This window comes from Drosophila arizonae, chromosome 2 (assembly GCF_054131065.1).
Source record: "Drosophila arizonae isolate 15081-1271.41 chromosome 2, UAZ_ARI_1.0, whole genome shotgun sequence".
In the NCBI taxonomy this organism is placed as follows: Eukaryota; Metazoa; Arthropoda; class Insecta; order Diptera; family Drosophilidae; genus Drosophila; species Drosophila arizonae.
Window position 1 is genome coordinate 13,524,249 of NC_142922.1, and position 22,683 is coordinate 13,546,931.

Consider the following 22,683-nt stretch of genomic DNA (forward strand, 5'->3'; position numbering starts at 1 on the left):
ACGCAGAAATGTCAGCCCAAGCCGCCATTATGCATATTAAAACAACTTGGAATTTTCCAAGTTCTCTGGGCGCGATGCAATGGAGTGAACCGGAGTCAAAGCTGCAGGGATAGCTCAAATGCAGGCAGTTTGAAGCGTACTCCACAAAGAGCACGCGTCGCACCGCGCCTGCCACAGTGAGCACTCAACAAAGTGGCCACCGAGCAAACCAATTGACACTTGAACGTGCAACGTGCAACATACAACGTGGGCTGCCAAGGCAGCCAAGGGCAACAGGCAAACGGGCAACGGGCAAGCGAGCAATAGATGTTGTTGTACAAGCCACCAACGCACAGCCGGGTGGGCCTGACAGACAGACACGGCCCAAGCTGGTAAAATGGTAAACTGGCAAAGAGGCGGCATTGGCTCTTTTAGCCCTCCGTCATCCGCCCTCCGTCATCCGCCCTCTGCCCTCCGCCCTGCGCCCTCTTCGACACTCAGTGACACTCGGTCGCCGGGGAACGTTGACGTTTTATTTGATTTTACGCTTGGCTGCACTTTCTGCACTCGTCTCATCTCTCGCCGGAGTAAGTGCCAGCTGAAGTTGAGAGTCGGTGGTGGTGGTGGCACCACCGTGCTGCTAGGTTGAGCCACTCGATATGCATCGATTTTCAAGTGCTCAACAGCAGCTTCAGTAGCCAAGCGGGCTGCATAATGCATAAACTGTGACAGCAGCAACTGGTCAAACAATGGCCAAGATTAATGGTCCTGGCTGGGGCACAGGATATGATGCCCTCTGCTGGCATTTGCAAATTCATGATTGTTTGGCCTGGCCCTGCCCGGCCTGATCTGATCTGATCTAGCCTGGTCTGGCCTGGCCTGGTCTGGCCTGGTCTGGTCTGGTCTGGCCTAGTCTGTGTGTAAATTGTCTACAATTTTTGTCTCATTTTTTACATTTTTAATGAGTTTTCGCACGAAACATGACTTGTCACTTGTCCTTAGTCAGCAGTCTCTCTCTTTCTCACTCTCTCTGTATCTCTCCTCTTCATATAGCATACGACAGTCGTACGTTCATATGACTTCATCTTCATTACCATTTTGCCTGCAGGGCAGTTGGCAGCTGGCAGCTGGCAGGGCATTGTCTAGGATCGGCTGGCATTGTCTATAGCTTCTATGTTTACCATATTGTTTGTCCCCCACTTGACATTTGTGCTGCTCCGCTCTGTGCTGGGCAAATAAACTAACAGGATTATGTGCAGCCATTGTTGGCCTCCGGCTTAAGCACTCGCCGAAAGCCTCGTAATCCTTTAATGCAATGGGGCAGCTATCTACACCAACTGCGACACAGCGTTAACTCTATGCAAATTTATTTACTTTTCAGTCTAAAAATATATATTTTGTATACACACACACACACACACACATGTAAACAAAGACAACATGTGCGGCATAGAGCGCTTCGCTTTGGCTTCGTTCGCTTGGCTCCTGGTTAACTGGGCAAATAACACGCCACACTGCACAAGGACAATGACACCAATTGCACTTGAAATGTATGAAGGATGCAGCGCAATTGTCTTTAAAGTCCAGGGCATAAAAATAACTCTAAATTTAATCACATCGATAAGCATAAAAGCAGATCAGATAAGCCACAAGACTTCAGGCCACGTAATTGGTGCCGCCACTTGCAGATTTTCTAAGCCAATTAATGATAAGCCAAAGTCGCTTGACATTGATCGGCAGCTGCTGAGTTTCAAATTGGATATTAAGATCAAATTAATATGACTGCAAATCCAACTAACTAACGTCTGCTCTGTTACAGGTCTGTGCATTTGAGAGATTTATTGAGTCAGAAAAACTTATCGACTTATGCTAAACTTGAAGGCCTTCAAGACTCAAATATTATTCAATTGAGAGATAATTAAATGTGAAACTAAGCAAGTGCTTAATGAGCATTCTAATTTTTAAATATTCATATATTTATTTAACTAAAAAAAAAAAGAGTATTAAATCATTTCTTTTGTTATATATTTTCGAATTGTATATAATTTTTTTCTTTTCAAATATTTTATATTTAATTGTGTATGATATTATTATGATATTATGATAAATATATTTAATGATGGAATTCATTGTTAAAGTTTTAAATATTTTTTTATATACTATTCCATTCTCTACTTGTTAAATATTGATAAATTTCCTTTTTCCCAAATACCTTATATTTATTTATTGTTTAATATCTTTTACATTTAATTTAATTTATATTAATTCTTCCCTCATATTAATTTATTTAAATATTTACTTTTTACTTTTTAACATGAAATCTCTGCATCCAATCTTCGCAGAAAGTTCTGCAAAGTAAGTACAAACTCTGTTATAAATACATATACAAATACATATTTACATCTATATAACTTACTTCTGAATACTGTATCAATTGCAGCCGAACTTTTGCTAAAACGAATCAAACATTTCATCCAGATTTCTGTACACTTCCATTAAAAAAAAAAAAAAAAAAAAAAAAAAAACTGTCTGCGCAGCGAAAATGGCAAAAACGAAATCAAACTACAATTGAATTCGACTTGGAGCCAAACAGCAGCCAAGAAGCCGAGCCAAAAATAAATAAATAAAAAAAAAAAAAAAACAAGATCGAAGCAGAAATGTAAATGTGCCACGATTTCGAAATGTGCACAAATGCATTTAATGGATATAAAAATAGATAGAGACAGCGGCAAATGCAGAGGCAAAGGCAGTCGGCAGACAAATTTGGTTCGCTCGGATATACATACATATACATATACACATATACATGTATATTTATATAGTACATAGTCTGTAGGGAATTGATGTTGTCTGCACTTGTCTCTGCCGAAGCACAGATGCCAGAGCAAAGCCCATTTTTGATTTGCATTGAAAATTGTCTGGGCTGCCGCGCACTTTCCCCTTGGTCGGGATGCAGCCTGCCAACTGGCGCGTGGCTGCAACAACAACAGCAACAGCTACTACAAACAGAAACAACAACAACACTAATAACAACACAAACAACAACAACCATTTCCAGAGCAAAATTTCATGCTGTGCCCGCATCTGGACTATATGTAAGTGCAACGGCTGCCCCTCGCGCCTCGCCCTCAACTGCACCACCACACCACCGCACCACCGAGTGCAGGCGACCCATTGGTGCATAGGGCATCTGTTTTACATACTTGACAAATTAATAATAATTACGCTCTCCCTATGCGTGCATGCGTGTGTGTGTGTGTGTGTGAGTGCATTTTGTGGCGGTATTTCCCCAAAAACTCTACAAATTGCTGTCTAACGTTACAATAGGTTGGTTCTCTGTCGAACGGATGTGGCGTTCGTTCGTAGGCACTTTGAAGTTAATTTTGATTGATTTGGATACATTTGCTTGATTTATGTGAAATACCAAACTAGTTTCATCTGCTTACGAAGCACGCATACCAACATTTTCTCACGCGCATTGAAATTTTCAGTTAGTTAGGTCTTACTGCATTAATGTATAAAGTGACTAATTTGCTTGCAGTTAAATAGTGTATATATGTAATTAAAGCTTTACCAACTTTCTTTTTACAAAGCATTTGATTGCAATTTTATTGATTATAATTTTTGAAAATTAAATACAAATATTTAATTTTAACATTTACTTTAAGTTTTTCTTAAGTAAGAATTGCCCCAAAATGAGTTTTTCTTGAATATTCTGATCCAGCTACAAGTATATAAAATAATCAGGTTTTTAATTATTTTAATGCAACCCCTTAATGCTCGCTCTTTTAAAAGTACTCTTGCTAAGCCCATAATTCACAGCTAAGACCTTTTGACTTCTGAGTTAAGTCTCTAAGTGCACTTGAATAAGTTTACTTTTTGGGCAACATTCAGCCAAGAGTTTATAATTTATACAAACAACAATACTAACAAATTGTGCCAACAACTTGCAAGAATACCCATTAGTATATACAGACACATGCAGTTGCTCGTTTAACTATAAATTATAGCACAAGTAACGAGCGTGTGGACTTGTAAGCCGACTTCTTAGCAGCGACCGCAGCTCTTCTGCTGAATGCTGGCAACACAGAGAGAGATATGCATCTGAAAGCGAGCGAACTGAACTGTAGTGCATTGCAATTTATACCACTTAGACGCTAAAGTTGCGCCATTAAAGGCAAAGGGGCGTTAACCACCGCCCAGATGGCCAGCAGGTGGAGTTGGAGCCTGCGAAGGTTTTTTGTACTGCGGGGTAGTGCAGAGCCACAGACACAGACACAGACACAAAAGGACTAAAACACTTTGGCCCAAAAGAGTTAAAGCGAGTGCACACAGACAGGATGTGGCTGAAATATGGCTGCGATGTGGCTGGGTTGTGGCCGGGCTCTGCGCTTATCCTGGCCACAGCCAGAGCCAGTGCTAGAGCCAGGACTTTTTTGTTGTAACATGCAAAATGTTAATTCATTTTCAACTCGACCCCGGATTTTTATCTCTCACGTGCGCGGAAGCTTCAGCTTTTTACCGACCAGACCACGCTACGAAACCTACGAGAGCCTGGCGCAAATGCCAACTAAACAAAATGTTTTGTCAAGGGAGGCAAAAGGTGCAGGCGTTAGCACATTTCCTTTTCCGCTTCCGTTTTCTGTGCTCTCAGCCATTTTCGGCTGCCATTGCAGCAACTTGAAAGCTGCCAGTTCCCATTGTGATAGCGCTTAATTTGTGGCCTGTCAGCTGCCAACGAGAATGTATCTTAAAGTCTTGTATATATATATATATATATATATATATATTGCAGTAGTTGTGCAGAGTCCAGAACTGAGTGCAACATCCCATTTAGGCGCCAGCTCTGTGCATCCACTTGCTGCAAATTGAGTTTTCGAGCCCATCTATCAATTTTGCTCAACTTTTAATAACTGAATTTCCGTCAGTTAACTGCAGTGTAGCAAAAAATATTGAGTTTTAATAAGTCTACTGCCCCTGGCTGCACAGTGGTGTGAGTGCCTGTCAAAATTGCTTTCAATTCAATTAGCAAATTAACCGTTTTTAGCTTGTTGAAATACAATTTAGTAAATTCGATTTCCAAAGCCAAAAGTGAAACTTTTTCAAATTTATGTTAATTATATAATACATTTAATAAAATAAATTATATTTTAATGTATACAAAATTATTAATTAGCAAAAATCAATATTTTGCTTAATTTTAATTATTGTTATTATTTGTTTAGAAATATTTTATTGCAAGAACAAAAATTTGTAATAAATCTTTTTTAGCTTTAAGCGCGAATTATGTATTTGCAATTTAAATTTTTAGACTTGAAGACTAAAAAATAATAATAATAATAATAAATATAATTACAGCATTGCAATTTATATCTATATAAAATATTTAAAAGTGTGACGAAAATGAGGAACTGTTTTTTTTTTTTCTTTTTTTTTTTTTTAATATGAATATATGTATATAGACTTATCTGACCAAGACAGACAGTTTTGTTGCCTATCATACTTCATCTGTTTCTCATAGAGCTAGTCTGCAAGTCTTTGCCTTTCTCCTACAAATTATTCATATTCATCACAATCGCTTTGATAAAAATTGGAATATGCTAATCAAATTCAGCATTTACAAACTACAAACTGCTTGCCAATGATAACTCCATTTGCTAGTATTCATTTAAATATTAAATTTGCCGCATTACATAAGTTTGATTGAAACTCATACCACAGTGCGCACTAAATCAAACCACGCAAAAATCGTGCTGACCTGCCGCTGATGCTGAGTGCAGCTTGTTGCCAGACTCATTCGGCATCCACAGCCACATCGACATCGATATCGACTATGCAAAGCGAGTGTGGGTGCCAAACTACATGTGTATATCCACGATGACAACGCGAACGATGTCGATGCTAGAATGGATGAATGGCTGTTTGAATGTTTTGACTTTTGGCGTTGGCCTGCGCCCATGTGACTTAGTATATGTATTTGCTTGCATGTGTGTCTGTATGTGTGTGTGTGCTGCCTCTTTCAACTGCTTTTGGCTAAATTGGCGAGAGGCGCCCACACAGCAACGCTGGCAAACAACGTGCGCCCATATGGGGACATGCAAATGGCCACTGCCAGTTCGAGCCTCAACCAGCTGACGTTGTTTAAATACACAAGTCTACATTTCTAGATACATGTGTGTGTGTGTATGTATGTGTATGTGTGTGTGTTTGTGTGCCTGTGTGTGTCTGGCTGTGTTTGTTTGGGCTGCCGCGTGGTCGGTGAGTGCATTTACATGACGCAGCGAAAGTGAATCGAAGCCATGATTATGCAGGCAGGCACAGTCAACGACAAAAGCAACAGCGACAGCGACAGCGGCGACAGGCAACATCAGCAACATCAGAGTAACAGCATCAGGAACAACAACAACAACAACATTTGACATATGTTTGATTGGACTCACGTTAATATCTAGATACAAACACAACAGCAGAGGCTGGACATTGATGGGCAAGAGCTAAAACTGAAGCTGAGCCTTAGGCTGCGGCTACGGCTAACTGTGAGGAACGCCGTCTTGACCACTCGCTTGGCATTGTATTGAAAATCAAGTCACAGTGAATGCCCGGCACTTACAGCGGGTGTCGTAAAGCCATGACTGGCGGCCACAAATTATGTTAAACGAAGGTGCCACACAGCCACAGGAAGGTGGTAGTCAAGTAGCTGCCCCAGCAACTGCTGCTCTTGTTGCAGCCCGTTTGCAGTCTGTCTGATGGCCAGCTCGAGCTGATGAGGCCGACAAGGCGTGCCCCACGGCTGCACAAAGATGACGCTCAATCAGCGCAACATCTGTTGCTCGCAGCCCCCTGGCAGCCAGCAGTGACACGAGAGGGCGGAGCGACATGCCTCCAAACTACTCGTAATTTGCATGGGTGCCAATGCATGCACCAAAGAATCGACCAACGCTGCTACATGCCAGAAGTGATAAGTGCAAGGCAGCAGAATATATTGATAGGGTAAACAAAATGAAGTTGTAATTAACAAGAGATATTAAGGTTCTGTTATGTATGTTGATGTGATGATGACTCGTAGATACCCTACGATAGAAAATCCTAGATAGAAAATATGTTTTTATGATTTCAATATTTTAAATATTTTATTTATTTCATATGTATTTAATTTTTTATTTTATTTTATTTTATTTTATTTTATTTATTTTTTTTTTTTTTGTTCAAGTGTATTTAATTTAAAAAATAATTTATTTAAAATTGAATTTGTTATTTAAATTTAAATAAATTAACTGAAATAAGACTTCTTTTTATCATCATTAATTTTCTTTTTGTTTTAATTAATTTGTATATTTATTTAATTAATAAATTAAATTTTGTTTAATTGTACTGTATAAATTGGTAGGATTATTTGAAGCTGACATATAAATAAGTAAACAAACAAGAAAAACTTTAATTATATTTAGTATAGATAATTTCAAATATCTTATATTAATTTTAATATATAATATATCTAATATATATTTAATAAATAAAATATTGCTATTCCTAACAGATCTATTCTATCTGACTATACAAACTTTAGACAACTCTAAATCGAACCCTCTATAACTATCTCTAGTTAAATGCTTGCCCAACGAATTACACTTAACCATTTTTATCACTATCATATATCGTGCTGTCGCGTCTTCTTCTTCCTCCCTAACCTCTTGACTGCACCCTATGTCGCGCCTATCCAGCCAGCTCATCAGTTTTATAGTTTGGCGAGTATTTTTAAAATCAACTGAGCCATGAAAATACGCTGCATGTAATTTATAGCAATTTCCTTCTTGCTTTGACTGCATTATTTCGAATTCCACGCCCGCTGATATGCAAATTTCGCTGAGGGTAGCTCCCCCAAGCTATATGCACACATCTACATATACCTCTCACCATCCATCTCTCTGACTCTTGTTGAAAATACAAATTTATTAATTTATGCAACACTTGAGTTTATATTTATTATTGTGGTTTTTGTTGTTGCTTTTCTTATACTGTGATTTTACGCTACATTTGCAGCGAATGAACAATTTATAGAGCTCTCGTCGCTGTTACATTTAGTTGATAAATTATTTCATTAAGTATCATGAGACCCATATGTAAAGTATATCAAGTAACATTGCTCGATCTCTTATAGTATTGAAATACCCTGTACTCTTTGTCGCTTACGTAAGCAAACTAATTTCCATTCAAAAAGATCAAGAACTAAATACTCTCTAAGTATATCTCTAGGGTATCCAACAGTCTATCACTCCAACATGTTCTCTTTGTTATTATACGCCAATTGCTTACATTCTTACAGTAAAATAAATAATTGTAAACGTCTATTGCGGCTTGTTAGCCCGGCCACTACACTGCACTAGACTTCAGCTGATGGTAGGCGTGGCAGCGCGTGGGCGTTTCCTGCGAGCATTTCCATTTCTGTTTTGGCGAGTAATTCGGAGCTGGCTGCATAGCTGCATAGCTGGTTATTAGCGCCTTAATGAACCTCTTTACAACTGCCAATCACAATGTGAGCATTGGAAAATATTGCCAGTAGTTGTTGGCACAAATATGGAAACAGAGGCGAAGCCCCGACTCCTCAAGTGGAGTTAATTTTCATGTTTTTTAAGTTTTTTATTTTTATAACTGATATTCACGTAGGAGGCGTGAAAATGTAACACGCATAAGTCGGAGCCCTGTAAATTGGCCATTGACTCGGCACGGAGCGCCGTCTGAGCGGCGTTTAGGTCGTAGGTTGAGCAGATGTTGGCTGCTTTATGGAGGAAGCACTTGACTTACGGCCGAATTGCGAGTAGGCGGAAGTTGTAAGCTGGACATAATGGGACTCTTTAAGTTTATGGTGCTATAAAATCTCGAGCTTCTAATTAGCTCACAGTTTGTAATATATACTTTTGTGTTTGCACACATTTTAATAAACTCACCTACAGTTTGTTAAAGCTTATTATTATAAATACTATTATTGTAATATCAAACTATTTGAACGTCAGACTGAACTACAAATTAAATAGAATTATGCAGTATATATGCAGTATTCAAAAATATTAGCTTTGTAGTATTGTAAAAATAATTTTAATATATGTAAATACTAATTTGTATATTAAATTTTGAAAATTTGTTATAAAAAAGAAAATTAATATAATAAAAATATTTTAAATACAACAATAAGTGTTAAAAAATATATATATAACATTTTGTAATAAAATAAATTTTCGAAATTAATGAATAGTTAGTTATAATTAAATACTTCTATATTGAATAAGAAAAATAAATAATTACAAATAATAATAATAAACAAAAAACAAAAAAAAAAAAAAACATATTAAGATATATTATATAAATATTTTATATATTAACTGATATTATTTTCCATAAGACTAAAGCATTTATATACAGAAAATACAGTAGAATTCCGATAACTCGAATGGTCAAGGCGATCAGTTTTTCTTTACACAAAAATTAAAATTATCGAGAATTATTGAGAACGAATTTCTTTCAAGGGGATCGAATCTTTTTTTCGATTTATCGCGATTTTCGATTTAGCGGGGTACGAATTATCGAGACTCAACTGTATAAGTATATATAATATATGAATATAATTTTTATATTATAAATTATTTAACGACTTATTCACATATTCGCAATTCTTTATATTTTTATTTATTTTTTATTGTATTCAGTGAGCCTCGATCATCAATTTGGTTTTTTATTCGCCTGATTGCGGCTGGCATTCATAAATAAAGCTGTAATTGAAGGTGAATGGCTATTTGTCCAACAATTGTCATCAAATGTCGCATTTTTCTACTCTTACTTTACATTATTCAGCACATAAATTGGCCATATAATGGCAATAAATTCTCGCCTCCAATGCACTGTGCAGACGAGAGCTCAGCCAGCTCAGCTGTGGTCAACTGGCAGACAAAATAATTTACAGTAATTGCGCGAAATTAAATTATCAATTGCAGACGTCAGGCAACACGCAATAAATAAATTATTATTATTATTATTTATCTGTCGGGCCCTATGTGAACTGAGAGAAATTCCACTTTCCCACAGGATTCGAAAGTTGAGGGTAACTTGGCAACGCCCTGTAACCTATTCCATTGTCTCTGTTTTCTGTCCCCTGTCCCCTGTCCTGTTCGCTGGTCTATCGAACAGTTTGTCTGCTTTCGCATAAAATTGCATCAATAATTGCACAGCCAGCGGCATCCGCCCGAAAATGCATTTGGTATTGAGAGGAAGTTTGCCAGCGTCTGTATTTGTATTTGTGCATTTCCGGTGGCCGGCACGTGCAAAGAAAATATTTACACAGCCGCAAAAGTTGCGGCCAGCAGCACACCACCACCACCTCCTCCGCCTCCTGCCAGGCCAGGGCGTGAATGCGTGCAGAGTCTTTAAATATCTCACGCTTGCTGCTGCCGACTCCACGATCTGTGTGAGCTAAAGCCATAGGCTGACGGCGACCTCGTCTAATATGACGCCAACGCCACGCCTCTGCCCCAACCACCGCCACCGCCTCCGTCTCCGTCTCTGCCTCTGCCAATGACAATATAATATCTAATTTGCCATTGTATTTAGTTTTCGATTTCAAATACGAAACGAATTGAACTCAATTTATTGCAATATATACATTTAGCTACACACATATAAACGATGTATGTATGTTTGCGTATAAACGCCTAATAGCATCCAATCAACGCGCTGTTGTTCGCTGAACTCTGTGGCCGCCACAGGTGCGCAATAACAGACAGGTAACATGCGTAGCCATCGAATAATTGTTACTGACGCAACGAACCGTTGCGACTGAGGGCGTGTGTAAGGCAGGGGCATGTTTGGTAATTCAGTTTGCCAAATGTAGATCAACAACTTTGTAAAATCTAACATGAAGCTGGTTTTAATATATAATGTGAGTGTAATATATACTTAAATATTTTATATTTAAAATGAAATTTCCAAAATAGTTTACATATAATTTAAGTTTAGCTTCAGTCTGTTGAATCCTTTCAAATATTTATGTACAATAATATGTATATAAGCTAACGGATTATTTAGAAGATTTTGGAGTTGGAAAAACATGAATGAGATAAAAAAGCAAGGAAAGTAAATTTATTCACTAGCATATATAAAATGTTTAAAACTTTTATTTCATACCATGCACAGCTTTATTTTTAATAAACAACAAAAATTTGATATCAAGAAATAGTTTACCTATAAGTAACCCTAAAGTTACACCTATCGTCGTTGTTATATATTCAGATTTAAGCTACTTTAAATTATAGATAAACTTGGGTTTTAAAGCTACTTAATTAGAAAGTCCTCCATATGATTGCAATAATACTGAAACGCAATCTTAAATATTCATCAAGTTAACAAAGGCAGATGGGAGTGGCTACATATTGTCTATATATGTGTAAGCAAAAAACTTGGTAAACAAAAAAAAAAAACATTTTGTACAAAAATAAAATAAACTCATGTATTTGCATATTTATTTTTATAGGCATTATTCATTAAAAAAGCCATAAATATTTATTTATACACTTAAAAGAGTCTATTCATAAGATTTTGCAAGTTGAATATAATATAAAATCGCCATAAATTTGCATAAGCCGAGTTCATGACCAAAATAAAACGCAGTGCACAAACATTTTTGTGATTTTTTCTTTCTTTAAATAAAACACAAAAATCAGAGTAATTTAATCAACAAGAGCTGAGACAAACGACATGCGTTTCGCTTTCTACAATGGCAATTCGCTATTCCAAGCATAAGACGCCAGCCTGATCTTGATTAATATAGATCAAATCAAAAGCAACAACTACAACAACAAACTGAACAAAAAAAGCATAAAAGATGTCTGCTGATATTTTTACCGTCCGGCCGGCGTCTGGCGAACAACTGAAGCAGCTTCAATTAAGAAATTTCATTAAAAGTCAGCAACCAGACGAGAGGAGACTGCATAGAAAGAGTGCGAGTCACTCCTCTACCTCTCTCTGTCTCCCTCACTCTCTCTCTCTCTTTAGAAGTCCAGTGTCCATTCGTCTGCTGATTGCCATGGACATGCTGGAATTGCTGTCGATGATTGAGATAAACAGTGCACGTCGCACATGTGTTGCGGATGTGTGTGTGTGTGTGTATTCACATATGAGGAGAAGGGAGAGCAGAAGTAAGCGATTTGCCGGAAGCTGTGCGCACACAAGCGCCCTCTGCCGCATCCCGCCCCAATATGAAGTGTTCATGATCTGTCTGATGGCGCGTATATTCCTAGCCATAATTTGAATTTTTTCTATAAATTTTAAATCGCAGCATATTAAAGAAATTTATGGCCCTAGTTGTTGAGACGCCTTCCATGCGAATAAGATAAATGTGCTTAGATCATATGCTCCGATTACCTGCACCAAATTAAGTCCGTTGCCAACAAAGTCAATCGAACTTACTTTCAGTTCATATTGATTTCCATTTACATGATTTATGGCCAGGCACTTAAAGGCTTTGATGCGTAGGCTTGAAGCTCAAAACGAAAATTAATTCAGGTTCTCAGCTAAAAATGGAATACTGCGAAAAATATTCTATAATAAATAGAAGTGTAGATAACGAAATTATTTAGCTATTTATTACTAGTATAATAACTTAATTCATAGAGTTTGACAATTTATTATAAAGGATAATTTCTTTATTTTTAAAAAGCTTTAAGCTGAAGAAAATAATATGCACAATAAATATTATTACAATTTAAATAATTTAAGTTTTGTTGACACTCTAAAATGCTCAACTCTTTCTGCATCGACTTAATTCAAGCATAATTTAATTTCCAATAAAGAACAATAATTGATTATGCATATAAATTCCTGGTATGTTTCTACTCTGTAAATTTCAAGAGATTCCCCTTTTTCTTCCATTTGAATTGCCTTTTACTCAATTTTCAACTGAAACTGTATTCGTATAATTTTGTTATTTGCAACTCAACATATTTTTCCATCAACTATTTGTTTACACACACGCACACACACACAAACAGTTTGCTGAAATAAGCAAATATTATGGTAGCTGTCAAAGATGCTTCACGAAATGTAGGACATTGCCCCACTGTGCCACACAATGTGAATACAACTTCGAATATCGAATATATATGACAACTATGCCTCGGGCAGCAGCTGTCGTGTCAAAGAGCATCTTAGATATCAAAACAATAAAACATCAATGACCACACACATACAGATTGAGTATATATGTATGTTATACATATATGTATATCTATATATATGTACATATCTATATATGGTTGATCAAGATTTAGCCCGCTGGCGCCCTTCGTTCGCCTAACGAACTCAAACAGCTAAAGCCATGTTTAATGTGTGCTTTGATTTCATTAAAAGCAAATAAATTTCTGATAACGAGAGATCGCGTTACTCTTCCATGGGCGGTCGACTCTTAGAATTTTGATGGCATTCAATCGAGATTTTAATTGCTTATTAAAAGCATTTTATTTGCTTTTCTTGATTGCTTTTTTGTTTATTTGGAAAACAACAAAATATTTATTTGGTTAATGCTTGAAAATTGAGGAATAAAATCACACGAAAGGTTTATAAAAACTCACTGTTTTTTTTTTTTTTTTTTTTTTTTAATATTGTGTATATCAAATCAACTAGAAAATTTATTAAAAAAATAGATAAATAAATAAATATTAAGTTTGGTGTATTCCTTCATTGTTTCTTCAATGTGAATATGAATAAATAGTGAATATTTAAAAAAATTTTAAGTCCGCAGGGAAAATTAAACTAACTTAGATCTTTTTCTTCAACATAAAATTAATTTTTTTATTTATAAAAATTTATTTCCTCATATATGAAAACAATATATATTTCTATATATTTTTAGTCTCATCTAAACCTTACAAGATTGCTTTATCTCTCCATTTTAATTAAAACTCTTGTTCATTACGGTCACTACACATGGTCAGGAAAAGTTCATTAATTGGGTTAGATATCTGTGTAATAGGTGAACAGTCTTACAATTAACTTAAAAGTAAAATTTGTTTAAGCCAACAAGTTTTCTATGTCTTGCACATAGCTTTCACATATTGTTTTACCTGAAGATCTGATAAACGCAATAGGAGCTCTTACAAATACTGGGCTCCTAGAAAGAATTTGGAGTTTCAAGTTGCTCCATTTTCCAGATGAAAACGCTCCAATTATTTTCAAATTACATGCACTTTCCCCGTTGGCCTGGCGATCATTATTTGGCAATTTTCCAACATTGAGACGTAGCTACGTTTGACCATGTAAAACACGCATTAAAAGACGAGCCTGGATGGACCTAGACAATGAGCGCAATTTCAGCAACAAGAAGTAGGCAGAAAAACAAAGTCGAATTTTTTGTTGCAAACTTTCTTTCTTCATTTACAATAAAAAAAAAAAAGTTTTATTGAAATGCTGGTGGGCTTTAGAGGCTGCGATCTTGAGACGATAATGACTCAACGGCCCACTAAATGCCAAAAACTGTAGCGAAATCGAAAATGAGCAAATAAAAGAGGATAGCAAAGCTGAAATTACCTGCTACAGCTAACACTCATTTGAATATATGTAGGTATATGTATGTAGTACAAACCAAGGCCAGATCTATTAAACGCCCAAACTTATTTCACAAAGTGAGAGCCACTCAAATCAAAACAGGTAATAATTATTTCAAGTGGAAATACAAAACAAAAAACAAAAATTAATAATACTTTACAAGAAACAGATTGAGTTGCTTTAATAACAAGTATATTTGAGATCACGAACTGCAATTATCTAATCGAAAGGCATTCTACATACTTCTAAATAGTATGGGGAAACCCTTCGAAAATTTATTTACTTTCAATGCATCAACATAAACGAAGCGTTAAATCAAACATTTGCTTAACATATAGACATATACACATGTACATATATCATATATGTTTAGGGTCAGCCTTTGATCAAACCAATCAATCATTATTTTCAACAAGTGAGAAAGAGGGAGAAAGAGAGACAGAGGGAGAGAGAGAGCGATACCACCAAGCTTGAAAGCGCATTTTAATAATGCCTAAAAGGTAACGGAAACCGATCAATCCAATGATCAATAATCAAGTATCTGACCAATGGAGTAGAAGAAGAAGAAGAGGCAGAAGAAGAAGGAAAAGAAGAAGTTTTTTAAGTGCAACTTTATGCATCGCCAGCTGCGTTTTATGAGGCAGAACGCCGTCATCGAAACTATGAATGAAATGTTTATGTCTCTCTCTCTCCCACTCTGACTTTGTGTGTGTGTGTAAATTAAAGCTAATGACTTGTAAAAATAACAGAAAAATCATGTAAAAAAATCTTAAAAAAGAACAAAAAAACACGGATAACATTTCATGTCGTCAGGAGGTTGCATTTACACGCCATGCGGTGAGTGCAGATGAGTTTTTTCTGCATTCTCTCTCTCTCTCCCTCTCCCTCTATTGCTGTCTCTTTCGCTCTCGTCCGACAGGTCAAAATGCAGTAAATACAACGGATTTGTTGTTGTTATGGCTGTGGTTCTTGTTGCTGCTGCTGCTGCGGCTGCGGCTGTTGCTGTTATTCAGTGGAAACCGAAACAGTTAAAGCGGCTGCAAGTCTGCATCTGACGGGTCTGCAACATCAGCCAACTGGCAAAAGGCTAACGACTTGTGCCAAGTTTATCAGCTGCACCAGCAGCACCACCAACAGCGGCATAAGCAGCGGTAGTAGCAACAGCCGGCCGCACAAAAAAACCAATTTAAAAAGTCCGTGTGCTGTTAAAACATAGATGATCTGTCGAAGGATACCCTGTACTAAATGTGAGCTTTCCATTTACATACAAAACAAATGCAGAGTTTTGTGCTACAATTTTGGCTAAATAGCATAAAAATAAGTAAGTGAATAATTTATGGTCAATTCAACAATAAATTTTGTGTTATCATCTGTTTATTATTTTCAAATATATTATAAATCCATATGTATCGCAAGTTGTTACCTAATCAATGAATATCAATATCGATTCTGTTTGGATCTGTAAATATGTAAATATCTATCTAAATATGCTGCTTGTATATTTCTTAATTATTTTGCAATATATTACAAATAAATGACATGAAAGTAATCAAACAACATCGTTTAATACTATATGGATAATAGCTCAAATTGTAAATATATACATATCTAAATGATATACAGCTCTCTCTCTCTCTCTCTCTCTCTCTCTCTCTCTCTCTCTCTCTCTCTCTCTCTCTCTCATTATTTCATCTAATAAACATATGTACATATAATTCAAATCGAACAAGCTGTTCAAGCAACACCGATTAACACCTAGATTCTCCTTCAAGCTGTAAAGTATATATATTCTAATAGCCTCTTTTATAAAATATTATAAATTCTAATTTTGCATTTAAAAATATTTTGTATTTTAAAAAATAAACTTTAACAAATTGAGATCTATACATGATCAGTATATATTTATATGCACATATGATGTCTTTAAATTTAGTTATACACACACATCAATATATCCATTAACCCCTCATAGCTACAGGGTACAACGAACACAACCACAGAACAGTTGTTTCTCGGCACAGACGCCAGTCTGGGATCAAGTGAGCGGCGAGTCTGGATTGGGGGAACGGGTTGAGCGACTACAGAACCGAATCGTTACTTTGAATGAGTCACACCTTTCGGGGGATTTGTTGTAACGAAAGAGCGTAGAAACGAGCAATCGGCAAAAGAGACGCAAACAAGTCAAAATGGGAGAGCGCAAGGGAAACGCCGATGGCGTGACAGTTGTGTGGGTAAGCGGCTTACACGATCGGCAGCAGTTGCAGGCTGGAAGCTGGAAGTTGGACGATGGAAGTTGAAAGTTAATGCCCACAATTCATGTCAAAGGAAGAGGGAAACAGGCTTTAGCTTTGACGGCTACCGAAATTAATAAAGATCTTGCTCCGACTGTCCCTAATGAAGCTGAGTTGTAATCAGGCGACTTCTCTATTAATATGAAAATGATCTACTTTGCCACCCAGAAGCAGTTAGAGTTGAAATACATTTTATTACTTCTTTTATGGAGAATATCTTTATGTTATAGATAAATGATAATCATGCTACGTTTTTACTATGCTCCTCTTATCTGGAAACACAACAGCTTCAACCAATTCAGTTGTAAATGGATAAGAACGAGAAAGGGAACAACTCAGAATGTGTTAATCGGGAATACCCGGCTAGGAAATACCCAGAGCTGTATGCAAGTCTGATGACATATTCCTATAAATATTGTTTATTTCACTGAGAATGCATATATACACTCACTTAGACTAACTATTGTTGAACAACTTTTGTTTGACATGCACTTTCGTAATGCAATTTTCAGAGCGTAATGATTAGTACCGATAAAAAAAATAATTGGAATACTTAACAAAATTATAATATAATAAGCTGTACTATTTAATACAACCGAAGATCTGAAAAGGTCTTCCGACTTTGTAGCTTACGAATTTTATTTAAAACACAACATGGGCAGATCAATTCAGTTGATCGCCCTGATAAGGAATATAGTGTACTTAATGGGATATACCAGGCCTCGTTTTTTCTGTTGCGTATATTTTCGGAAAACCATGTTACCCTGAATTCCCATCCCAGATGGATTCAGGGTATATAAACTGTCATATCGTAGCAGACCCATTAAACTCAAGCAATCAGCAAACTTTTAGCACATTTCCATAAATAACAAAAGGCAAAAAACGTTCATAACCCGTTTGTAGAGTGTTTACAAGCCAATCAACCTTGTTGCAAACTATTGAGAAAGAGGAGTGAGCAACAGCTGAAGCCAAGCTGTCGAATGAAGTTCAAGACAACGACGACAACAACAAGAACAACAGCAACAGCAATAGCAACAACCAGAGTTGAAACAATAACAATAAAAAACACTGGCAAGTGGACAGGCACGACGACCTACTATTTGGCCTGGCCAGTAAGCATAAAGCCAATACTTTAATGGCGCCAGACACATCCTGAGTTTGTAACTGGAACGAAAGAGTCGTCGATCGGAAAATCCAAGCTAACAGCGCAGCAAAATAAAACGCGTCATGAAAAACCTACTCTTCGATGGGTTTGAGAGCAACAGAGAAACGGAGATGAAGACAGAAAGAGAATGAGAGGGGCATCAGGCAAAAATAAGTAGGACTGCGACAGCAATAACAACAATCACGAAGGCGGCCACAAAAACAGGATGCGCATGCGCAGCAGCAAAACAGAAAGCAAAAGGTGAACGTGAACCTCATAATGAAGTTGAGTGGAGGTAGAATAAATACACATAAAAAAGCGAAATCAAAGAAATCAACAAATAAACATAAAAGGAAACGTATCTCAGAGCTGACACACACAGGCACACACGCACAAACGCACACACACATGCAAGAAGCAACGTACAAGAGCGATAAGAGCGGCGCACAAAGCAAGGGAAACGCTAAGCGAAACGACTAAGCGGCAGAGCGAATAAAACAGCAGCAGTGGCAACAGCTGATAGAGAGAGCGAGGCGAAGAGCGGGGGAAATGGCAAACGATAAACGTCATCGAGCAGATTATGCTGCATAAATTATCAAATGCAAAAGACAGTGCCAAAAGGGAGCGCCGCAGATGAGCGCAGACAGATGAAACGAGCAGCGAGAGCGTAAGAAGAGCGTAAACGATGAAGAGCGAGAGAGAACACGGGAATGGCTGAGGCGCAGGTAAACATTACGCGCTGTAAATAATTGTAATTTACGAACAGGGAACTGGCTCTGCATCAGCTCTACCTGAGGGAGCGGCAGTGCCAAAGAGCTAAAGAACCTAAAGCAGAGGCAGGCAATGGCAGCAGCAGCAGCGGCGGCAGCGACAGCGACACAGCGCAATAGCAAACAAGAAGAGCACGTACAAGAAATTAGCAAACAGAAGAAGAGAAGTAAAAGCGAAACGTCAACCCCGACGCTCGCGCACACACAACTCGCAGGCACAAGTATTATGATTATGAAGCTAGGCGGCTGATCATAATGATGAATGGCCAGCAGCCAGAGCCAGAGCCAGACGTGTAGCGTATACATAGATGAAAAACGAAAAACGATGAAAAAAATAAAACCCTGTGGCAGTTGTAGACTTACTCACACACACACACAGGCAGACATCCATACATACAGAAGTTGGCTCCATGGACATTGGGACCACGCGTAACGCGTTTCTTGTAATCGTGGCCAGAATCGTAAAACGTGATCGAGTGCCTTATGTACTATACATTGGCCATGGGCTTTAGCAGAAACTGTTGTTGCTGCAGTTGTTTTTGTTGCTGCTGTTGGCACTATTTATACTCAGTACACAGAAAATGGGATAAAACAGGGGTATATATAGGTAGATAGTTTTGCAAATAGTGCTGAGAAGGTAAAGATAACGAAAAGTGTAGAGATACATACATATTTACATATGTATGATATTATAAAAATTCGGTGTGTACGGAGAAACCTTAATAGATCTGTATTAATTGTAATAATACTTTTCTAATAAATAAATCATATTTTTACAGCATCCTTACATCCCTAAGTAAAATTCATACCTAAAATTATTTTCAACCAGTTACTCTCGTAACAAATATAGGGTATCCATATGTCTGTCAGGTTATCCTGCTACAGTCTCAGTTCATTTTTGATCTTGTTTGGTTTATTTCTTTTTCTTTATTTTTTTATATATTTTTTTTTTTCTTGAACACGTATCGTGTAGTATGTAGTCTGATTATTTTTGTTTTTTTTTTTGTATTTTCTGTGCGAGCCAACAGCGTTTTCATTAGGGAAATACACATGCACAGCTACAAAAACAACGACAAAGACAATGAGACAGCGATGGAAAGAGGGTGAGGGAGGGAGGCGAAACAACAATAGTTTATATTTTGCCTGGCTACTAACGTGAATGTTGTTTTTGTTGTTCTAGCTGCGCGATTCAGTCTCAATTTCGTTTTATTCCGCCGTCCCTGCCGCCTCTGCCCTTGCTCCCTTGTTCATCTTGTTCTCGATTCCCTGTTCCACACGTTGGCATAATTTACAGTTCTTCAGAGAAATTTACATGCGAACTGAGGTCTGGAATCGTTTCGTTCCCTTGTCTCAGCTAGTCGCAGTTGTGGGTCAATGAATCAATGAATCAGCGCATGGATGTTTCCATTTAACAGCTGTGCGAATTTTGGATTAAGATGGAATCGTTATGGATTGTAGAAGATCGAATATTTATAAACTAGTTCAAATAGTTTGGCATCAGTTTACAAGCGATCAGGTTAGATAGATGACTTTATAAAGATCATTTGGCCTAATGAAGTGATCAAGTTTACTTAATTTAGTTTGACGATAAAAAGAAATAATCCTAAATTCAATATTAAGATATTGCGATAAATATAACAATAGATATATTGCTAAAAAGTTTGTATCTCAGCTAAAAGAAATCCACAAAATATATTTCAGAAGAAGTTACAGATTTTACATTAGTCAGGTTATATACATATGTTTGTATGTATGACTAATCTAAAAATGAGTCTGCTATCACTAGGCGGCACGTTCTCTGGGTTTTTATCATACCATTCAAGGGAAGACAGAAAACAGACATTTGTTTGGTTAACTACCCGAAAACAAATACAGACTGATAGGTATTTTCCAGAACTTCTGAAAGAATTTCAATATCGGAAGTACTTTTAAAAACAGCTTTATATCATATACTAATATACATAAATAGAGAAGATAAAACTATATAATTGTTTCAGAGAAAAATAAAATTTTGGCCGGTCTCAATTTTGTTAATTCTTATTCTCATTATTTAAGCATCGTATTTATGAGGTGTGGATTAAAAAAGCATTAAAGCTCAGGTAGCTACAATCTCCGTAGAAGGCTGTCAAGTGTCACCTGTCTCACTTCATAAACAAAAAATTAGCATGGAGCCAAAGCGAAAAGCTCGTATAATCTCAGATATTATCAATTATTAACAGCACGCCCACGTAACGGACACGCCTACCCACGCCTACAACTCAACATTCCATGCGAAGCAGCAAAAAAAGAACGAATCGAAAAAATACCAATTAGCCGAGACGGGAAATTTTTTTTAGAATCGATCGAGCGGAATTACGCGCATAATTTAGAGGCCATAATATCACGATTGGCAAAGCGGCCAACGCGATTGTGGAACAGGTTCCATGTTTTGGATGGGATGGGACTGTTGGGGCTGTGGGGCGTGGCGTGCAGAGTTGATTAGAAATTTAGTCACTTACCGCTTTTGAGACGATCGTTAATTAAATCCTCAATCAGCTGCGGACACTCGCACTCGATGGCATAGCAGAACTGCTTGAACTTCTCAAAGCCGCTCTTGGCAATGATCTCGATGAGGTTGGCGCACTGGACGCGCAAAATTTCGGCATCGTTTAGAGCTTCGGTAGCAGCGCTGCCGACGCCGACGCCGCCACCCACAGATGGCGTTAGCGAGCGATTGTCACTTTGGGCATGATCACCATTGACACTGGCGCTGCGCGAGGAGCCAGCCAGGCTGGAGCTGTAGTCCCCACCTACACCACTGACGCTAGCGCTGCCACCGCTGCCACTGCCGCTGCTGCTGCTGGCGACAGCGCTGAGCTTGCGCTTTGTCAAGGCGCCCACACTAGATGGCGCACTGCCTGGTGGCTCGACGGCGGTCTTCAGCAGCAGATCCTCCTCGGACTGGCTGAGCACGGAGTTCTTGACGAGCACCGCTATTAGATCAGTGCTGCCCAGATCGAGCATGATGCGCTCCTGGTGACGCGACAGCAATAAGCGCACTTCTTCCTCTTCTTCGCGCGTCATTTTGACGTTTTATTTGATTTGCTTCTTTCTAGGCTTCTTCTTATTTGCTGTTGTTTGCAATGCACTTTTATTTATTGCACTTTAACACATTTACACACACTCACTCCCTATTGTTGTTGTTGCTGTTGTCGTTGCTATTTAGCATGCATATTCGTTTGATTATCATTGAAATTTATAAAATATTATGCATAGTATTTGTTGTTATTCGAAACGCAAAAAACACAAACGCGCGCCATTTATTGGCGCTTACGCCGTTTAATTCGTTGCTCCGCTCGCACAACGTTCGTTCAACAAAGTCAGAAAGTAACTGAATAACTGAAAAACCGGCTCAGCTTGAAACAGCGACATAGTGTCTCACACAAACCTAAGAGAGCCAGAGAGCGAGAGCGTAAAACGCCCGCACATTACGGAGAGAGTAACGCACAGTGTAACATTGTTTGTACTCTAAGAGAAAATCTGAAGATCTGCGAACATCAGTATATGAAGAACAACAAATTATATTTGACTATTTGCTTAAATAATTCATTAATTCCTAAAATAGGCCTGTTATTTTATATTTTATATTTCAACATATGTAATAAATTCAAAGTTTAATATTTTGAGCTGAAAGTCATTATATCAAACCACTGTTCGTCGCTGGCAATTGTGGTTGTTTCTCTTGCATTGGCCCTGCAGCTGCAATTGTAAGCGATAACAGTGTATTGTAGTATGTGTTAGCAATGTGTATGTGCGTGCGAGTGTGAAACAACAAAGTCAAACAAAACGTAATTGCATTTGCTCTGCATCTCTCACTCTCTGTCTTTTGGGAAAACAAAGAAATTGTCTTTGCGCTATTAAGCAGCATGTCTTA

The 22,683-nt window shown here is 37.6% G+C and overlaps 1 protein-coding gene across 4 annotated transcripts in view; it reads right to left on the reverse strand.

The window, feature by feature from the left end:
* pyd (zonula occludens-like protein polychaetoid) overlaps positions 1–22,136 on the reverse strand; it is a 114,271-nt gene extending 92,135 nt beyond the window's left edge. For all 4 annotated transcript variants that reach the window (XR_016268496.1, XM_089461813.1, XM_089461811.1 and 1 more), the window contains exon 1: positions 21,269–22,136. Coding sequence is in view for 3 of the 4 variants with exons in the window: in XM_089461813.1 (XP_089317939.1) it covers positions 21,269–21,833 (565 nt within the window). In the remaining variant the exon portion in view is untranslated. The remainder of the gene's footprint in view (positions 1–21,268) is intronic.
* Between the last annotated feature and the right edge of the window lie 547 nt (positions 22,137–22,683).